The sequence below is a fragment of the Myotis davidii genome, unplaced genomic scaffold (genome assembly GCF_000327345.1).
Source record: "Myotis davidii unplaced genomic scaffold, ASM32734v1 scaffold847, whole genome shotgun sequence".
Classification (NCBI taxonomy): Eukaryota; Metazoa; Chordata; class Mammalia; order Chiroptera; family Vespertilionidae; genus Myotis; species Myotis davidii.
Genome location: NW_006298049.1, coordinates 125,298 through 133,040, shown reverse-complemented (window position 1 = coordinate 133,040; position 7,743 = coordinate 125,298). Strand labels below are relative to the sequence as shown.

Genomic DNA, 7,743 nt, shown 5'->3' with positions numbered 1-7,743 from the left:
TCCGGCTGGCGACGGGGGCGCTCCCGATGGCCGGCGGCATCCAGAAGGACGTTTTCTCAAGGTGTTTTGTTTTGTTTGTTTTTATGTTTTTGGCTTGGCCCGGAAGGAAGGTTTTGTTATGATCTTAATACTGGATTTCTGTTGCGGTCATTTCGTCAGGCAACTTCCGCCGTTGACCAATGTGTTGTCCTCAGGCTGGATTCGGCGAGAGACCGTCCGGCCGGTAGTTAGACGGTTTCTCAGACAAAAGCACCTTCCCGGGCCCGGGATTCCCTTCAGGCCGGTGCGTGGCGGGGCTCCCCCGGCGTCCGCCCGCCGAGGGGCAGTGCTGGTGGTGACATGGGTTCGTTTGACATGTGCGAGCGTCAGGGGGCCGCGCGCTCCCAGGGGCCGGAGATCACTCCTAAGTGCCCCCACTTCCTGAAAGTGCTTGTTTACGAGAGATTGCCCCGGTCAGGTTTGGTCATTTAGAACTTGGAATCCTTTTAAGAGGATAAAAAAAGATGTAACTCATTTTTTTAGAAAATAAAAAAAATCAACCTTCTGAGATTGGGTGCGTCGCTAGGGTGCATCTCTCCTGTAGATGCTGCCGTCTTCCCTCTGAATTCAGGTGATAATCACACTGTCACGTTTATAATCGGGTCAGATTTGTGAAGACGGACGTAAAGACTGTGAGTGAGAAGATATCACGCCTCCCGAACATGGACTTTCCATGCCCTCGGCGCAGACTGAGTTCCTTCTGCCGTTTGTACAAGATCACGAAGTACAGTGGGGCCTTGACTTATGAGTGTCCCGACTGACGAGTTTTTTGAGATACCAGCTGTCTCTCGGCCGGTTTTTTGCATTAAGTTGACAGAGTAATTTGAGTTAACGAGCCCGGTCTTGGAACGAATTAAACTCGTAAGTCAAGGCCCCACTGTACATGATAAGATAATGAGAGTAAACATTAAAAGGCTGCACTTGAAAACTAAAATTTTACTAGTATACATTAAATTTCTATAAATGAAAGGAAGTCGTATATATTCAAGGTAAAAACATTGTCCTCGTGCATTCAGAGTTTCGCATTTTCCATTCTTTTCCTAATTCTTCCAAGGAGATAAAGTGCCTTCTTGGGCCAAGCCATGTCTTCTTGAAGAACTTGTGGCAGTGACTAGGGGCAGGCAGCTAGACAGTTATTTTGCTGGTACACGAGGTGTTAAAGTATATCATGTTGACCTCCCTTCTATGGGCAGCCCTGTTCTAAAAGGAGAGGGAAAGAACTGGAGCGTGTGCTGAGTGGTGATAATGAACTCCAGCCTGCATTCAGAGCAAAGGAAAATGTTTAGGTAGTAATTGACCCTTCCGCCACACAGGAGTGCGATGGAGTCTGTATGGTTGGCAGAGTGATGCAGGTATCTATCTACTAGTACTTTCTGTTAGCAAATAGTACATGAGTATGTGTTGCATAACTTATTTAATAGGTAGTTTTGACCCTGATAATCCTTCATGCATATATACAAATTGACTTCTTCAGGTTATGCTGGAAGCAAAGCCAGAACTAGCATCCATTGCTCTGAGACTATTGTTTTGCACTTACATGTTATGTTTGTTTTTCCTGGAACTCGTGTGCTTTGTAGATCTGTATTGTCTTATTCCACAGTTCTTATATATCCTTTGCTTGTGGAATAAATATATCTAAGAAAATTTGGTCTTTTGAGATACATTCAAAAAGCAATTTCTATTTAATTTGTTATTTTCCTATTATACAATTGGGGTATATTTTCACAGAAGACCCTTTTTTATATTTTTAGAAAATTTTTAGTATTAGTAATTTGGATTATGCCTAGTTTTGCGGTATTTAGATATTTGTGATATTGCAACATGTAAGTTTATAATTCTGCTAAGGGTTTCTTTCCAGGATGTGTTAAATTCTGGTATGTACCTGCCACCCATGTCTTTGCACAGTGAGAATTCCTGCCATTTCTGGGAAAGTTCTGTCTTCACATTCAAAGCATCTGGAACTTGGCTTCCTTCCTCCAGCTGAACAGATAGTTACAAAGACTACTACCATTATTAGTAGAAGCAGCAATAGACTAATAGGATTTTCTCTTCCAGTTGGTGTTGCTATTGAACATGTGGAGTACTCTACCTTTGTTTAATATTTGTTGAACACATTTTAGGTACTTGGCACCATACTGGATTCTAAGAATGCAAAGATGAGTAAAAGAAAGACCCTGCTCAAAAAGTGCTTACCATCTAGGCTGAAATTCTCAACTTTGAGGTTTTGGTTTATATAAATGAGAGCAATTAGGAGCTCAGAGTTCTGTTTATGCATATGAAAGAAGCAGTGTAGTTTTAATTGGCTCTATCAGGGTAGTCCACCTGGGCATCTTGGTGGAAGCTCGAAAACTGTTAACGTGTAATTTTCAGAAAGATAAAATCGTAACACTCACCAAATACAAAGTGGGACAAAAGTAGGTTTACAGTTGTTTGTAGTATTATTTTTCATACGAACAACTGTAAGCCTACCTTTGCCCCCCCCCCATAACTGTCAGTGATTTGGATTCAACTCATGACTTAATGAGGAAACTCATAAGATGTTAAAGCCACTTAATATGAAATTTATAGGCAATTTAATAAAGGAATGTTAAGGCAAGATTGTTGGTTTAAATACAAAATTAGTTAATATCCTACAACAAGCATGTCAAACTCAAAGGCTAACGCGGGCCAAATGAACAAGGTTTAAGTGTGTGTGGGCCGCAAATAAACAAAAGCTTAATTTTCATAGAAACGTAGGTTTATTTCGATAGAGACATGCTGAATACAAAGGGCTGAAGTAAATGAGTAATCATTAACATAAAATAATAGAACATTTTAATAAAAATTAATACTTTTTCTTGAACATTAACCAGACACTGAATAACTGCACAAATTAATAAGTGTAATGCAAATAAACCAATTTTTCTTGTTCTCCAAAAGCAAAATATTTCCTGTTGTGCACACCAAACAAGTCAGTCCAAGGCTAATGACGTGGCCATCGGTTGCTAAAATATTCACTGCTAATATTAGTGGGGAGAAATAGTGTGCTGGTGCGTAAGGGAAATGAATGCAACACGATTATAGTAATCAGTCATTAGCGAACGCTGTAGTTCGTTATTAATAATTATGTATAACAGGATACTAAATTTTTATTAAAATGTTTCTTACATACCGTTATATTGTCTGGGCCACAAAAATATTTGTTGTGGGCCGCATGCAGCCCATGGACCACAAGTTTGACATGCTTGTCCTAGAAGAATATAAACAGTAGCCCTAGCCCATTTGGCTCAGTGGATAGAGCGTCGGTCTGTGGACTGAAGGGTCCCAGGTTCGATTCTGGTAAAGGGCACATACCCAGGTTGCAGGCTCGATGCCCAGTGCGGGGGGGGGGGGGGGGGGCTGCAGGAGGCAGCCAATTAGTGGTTCTCTCTCATCACTGATGTTTCCAGCTCTCTATCAACCTTCCTCTCTGAAATCAATAAAAATATTTTAAAAAAAGAATATAAACAGTAAATTTTGGGTTATCTTTTCTACAAATTAGAATTTGCATCTGTAACAGATAAAAAGCTCTAAATTAATCTTAAAGATTTGTAATAGCCCAGTCAATAGAGAGCATTCAAAGGTTCTAGCACAACACTGCACTGAAGAACACCTAGGAATCTCTTTTGCTTATTTTCAAATTTTGTGGGGGGAAAAAATGTGTGTGTGTGTGTGTGTGTGTATACTAGAGGTCCGGTACACAGATTCATGCACTGGTGGGGTCCCTCAGCCTGGCCTGTGTCCTCTCACAATCTGGGACCCCTCGGGGGATGTCGGAGAGCCAGTTTTGGCTCGATCCCTGCAGGCCACGCCAAGAGACCCACTGGCGCCAGTGGGGTCCCTCCGCCTGGCCTGCGGGGATCGGGCCTAAACCAGCTCTCTGATATCCCCTGAGGGTCCTGGATTGTGAGAGTATAAGATCTTTGGTTAATCTCTTCTTGCCCTCCTCCCTTCCCTCTGAGATTCATCAGTCTGTTCCATGTTTCCATGCCTGTGTGTTGAGCGTCTGTTCCCTGGTGGTCAGTGCATGTCATTGCTACCTGTCAAATGGTCGGACACTTAACATATTAGCCTTTTATATATATAGATATATATTTGGCAAAGTCACCATTGTTGACTTTGAAAATGCAAGGGATTTTTTTAAACCAACATTAAATATTCATCTCACTATGTAGAAATATAAACATTGATGGAAAAATAATGTTTGAAATAGGAGTGTGTTCTTTAACTTTTTGTTTTATTTTGTTTTTTAACTTTTAAAACAGAACTTCATCTTCAGCATTTAAATAAATACAGAACTACAAAGGGTAAAGCAGAGCAAAATGCCGCTAATAATGGGTAATACATGACTTGTTAACATTACTGCTAAATTATGTATCTTACCTAAAAGAGCCAGAAACATAAATGCCTTCACCACTACTCCCCAAGAACATTGAAGCTATCGTATCACTTGGGGCGGGGGGGGGCGACAGTTTAGTCGTGGGGGGGGGGGGGGGGGGGGTGCAGGGAAAAGAGTGTGGTATATATTTGTAAATGCAGTTTATTACCTGCGTCTTAGAAATGCCTTTGGTGCTTTGTGCATGTGCTGTTTGATTGTATGCTGAGAAATGTTAGTGTTAGCATTTTACATATGGGAAACATGCCTTAATGTCATTTTTTTTATAATCCTCACCCGAGGATATATTTTTATTGAGAGAGAGAAAGAAACATTCATATGAAGGAGAAATATTTATCCATTGCCTCTGGTACTCGCCCTGACTGGGGATTGAACCCGCAACGTAGGTATGTGCCCTGACTGGGAATCGAAACTGCAACCTTTCGGTGTATGGGACGATGCTCCAACCAACCAAGCCAGATAGCCAAGGCCTTAATGTCATTTTATCAGGTTTTTTTAGTCCTTGATATTTCCCTTGTGCTTGTCTCTTCTGTAAGGTGTTCCTCTGCAGGCTAGCTATGGCAAAGAAATTATCTATTGTCCTACTATCTGTAGTACAGATATCATAGAGAGCTAAAAAGAATTGGTTGAATTACTTTGTTCCTAAGACTAATTTGATTCAGGTTAAATATCGACTCCCCACCCTAATCATTAGTTTGCTCTTAGATATCTAAGATTTAAGAAGTGTGCGAAAATGTCTGAGTTAATTAATAGCAGGCAAGGAAAAAGAGTGTGGGGAGTTTTGTTTCAGAAATGCTTTTGTGAAATCTGAGATTCTAATGCTTCTGCCTTTGCACTAATGTCTGTTGGAACTGTTTTAGGAGATTGCACTGGCTCTTTCCTGGGGCCTAGAAGAAAAGTATGGTGCTTTGAGAGAATAAAATTGATGTCACTGACATGAGAAGGTCAAGGAAGTAACATTGTGCCGAGTTCTGGAGGACATATTCAGATATATATTGAGTGCCTCCTGTGTGCCAGGCACTATTCTTTTTTGTTGTTGTTAATCCTCACTCAAGGATATTTTCTTCCACTGATTTTTAAAAAGAGTGGAAGGGAGGGAGTGGGGAGAGGGAGAGACAGAATGAGAGAGGGGGAGAGAGAGACATCAATGTGAAAGAGACAGATGGATTGGTTGCCTCCCTCACTGCCCTGGCCAAGGTCAGGGTTCAAACTTGAAACCCAAATACTTGCCCTTGACCCACAATGGAACCCTCCACCCTTTGGTGCGCTGGTGGTCGGACACTCTAATCACTGAACTACATCGGCCAGTGTCCAGGCACTATTCTTGATACTGAGGTTGTAGCACAACCCCTGCACTAATAAAACTTTCATTCTAAATGGCTGTGGCAGAGAGGACTGAAGAAGTAAATAATTATCTGAAAGATCAACAGGAATTAACAAAACAAAGGAAAGGGGGCAAGAAAGGTTTTGTGACCTAGAGAAGGGTAGGAGCCTGACTTGTTTTAAAGAAGGAAGGAGATGAAGCTAGTTGGGAGACTTGGGGGAAGACCAGGTTAAGGAAGTCCTATAGGGTTATTTATATAACAAAGTAATTAGATTAACTTGCTCAAAATTGCTTATTGAAAATATCACTCCAATTGAAAGCTAGAAACTAATAGGAGACCCTATGATTTTTGTGGCCTGTTCTGAATTTCCTAAAGCCACTGAATATAACAGTAGAACTTCAGGGAGTCATTTGGAGTTATGCCAAACTAAGAATTGACCCAAAATGACCCAAGGGGTTCAAGCCAGAACTGTATGAGCACTGGGGATGAATTTTAACTTACTGCATTTAGCTCCCTGTCAGGCATGATTTAGCAGTCTTCTAAATTCAGTTTAAGTTTGGTATGGTATATTTGCAGCAAAACTATTCCATTAAAGTGTTTTATGCTGAGTATGCAAAGCATTACCTGTGTTACCACTTGACATAAATCAAGTATGTCTTTTATATTAACCATGGCCTCTCTTTCAAGGGAACAGTAGTTTGATTATAGCCTCTGTTAGCCTGCATATTTGAGTCAGGAAGGAATTTTAATGGAACTAATGGATTTAGCATTATCTCATGTAGTCTAGTCACGTTAAAAATTAACAACCTAAAATTCTTCTCTTATATAAAACATGATGGTTAAATAGAAAGGTTTTGAAATATATAGTGTTCCACATTTCACATTTTAATGTGTAGAGATAAAGTAACACAATGAAAATAACATCAAGGTTTAGATGTGAGCACTACTATTGTCTCTTCCAAGTAAAATTTTCAGTATCCCAATTTTCTTATTAAATCACTTTGTAAATTCAAATATTACCTCTTACTTACATAGCACTTTGTAATTCTTTCTTAATTGACGCATTAGCAGCATTTGAAAGTTGATCTCTTTCTTCTTGAAATCCTTTCCTTATTTGGTTTCTAGAACACAAAACTCTGCTAGTTTTCTCTCTTTCTGGTTGTTTCTTCCAGATCTTCTAGTTTGTTAATTTCTCCGCATCTCCCGACTGCATCATCCTGACCTCCCCAGAGCTTAGTTTTTGGACTTCTATTTCTACTTACAGTCGATTTCTTGGGGATCCCACCTAGTCTCATTGCTTCACATATAATCAGTATTTCCAATTTATATTTTTTATATATTTGGCCTTGCTTTTGGATATTTAACTTTTTTCTTAATACGTCTACATAGATGTATAATAGACACCTCAACCAATACTGACCTCCTCTTCCCCCGTTTGTAGTATTTTTTAAAAATATGCTTTATTGATTTTGAGAGAGAGAGGAAAGGAGAGAAAGAGATAGAGAGAAACATCAATTGGTTACCTTTCACCCACACCCTGACTGGGAATCGAATCAGCAACCCTTTGGTGCATGGGACGATGCCCAGCCGACTAAGCCACACTGGCCAGGGCTGAGGATATATTTTTTTAATTGATTTTTAGAGAGAGGAAGGGGGAGAAGGAGAGAAACATCAATCAGTTGCCTCCTACCAATACAGGGAATCAAACCTGCAACCTAGGTATGTGCTCTGACCAGAATTGAACCTGTAACCTTTTGGTATACGGGTCAACACTCCAACCAACTGAGCCACCTGGCCAAGGCCATGGCAATATTTATTGATAAAATGTGTTTTACCTCATTACATTCTTTATATATATTTTCATTGAATCCTTGGAGCTGCAAATTTAGTTTATTGTAATTTCTGTTGCTGCATAACAAATTATCAAAAACCTAGTGGCTTAATGCAACACATTTATTCTTTCTA

At 40.1% G+C, this 7,743-nt stretch overlaps 1 protein-coding gene across 1 annotated transcript in view; it reads left to right on the top strand.

Annotated features, from left to right (window-relative positions):
• The first annotated feature begins 103 nt into the window (after nucleotides 1-103).
• The window catches only part of SOS2 (SOS Ras/Rho guanine nucleotide exchange factor 2), an 86,070-nt gene continuing 78,430 nt past the window's right edge, over nucleotides 104-7,743 (top strand). The window contains exon 1 of the mRNA XM_015570489.1: nucleotides 104-283. Within this exon, the coding sequence (XP_015425975.1) occupies nucleotides 119-283 (165 nt within the window). The 5' untranslated portion in view covers nucleotides 104-118. The remainder of the gene's footprint in view (nucleotides 284-7,743) is intronic.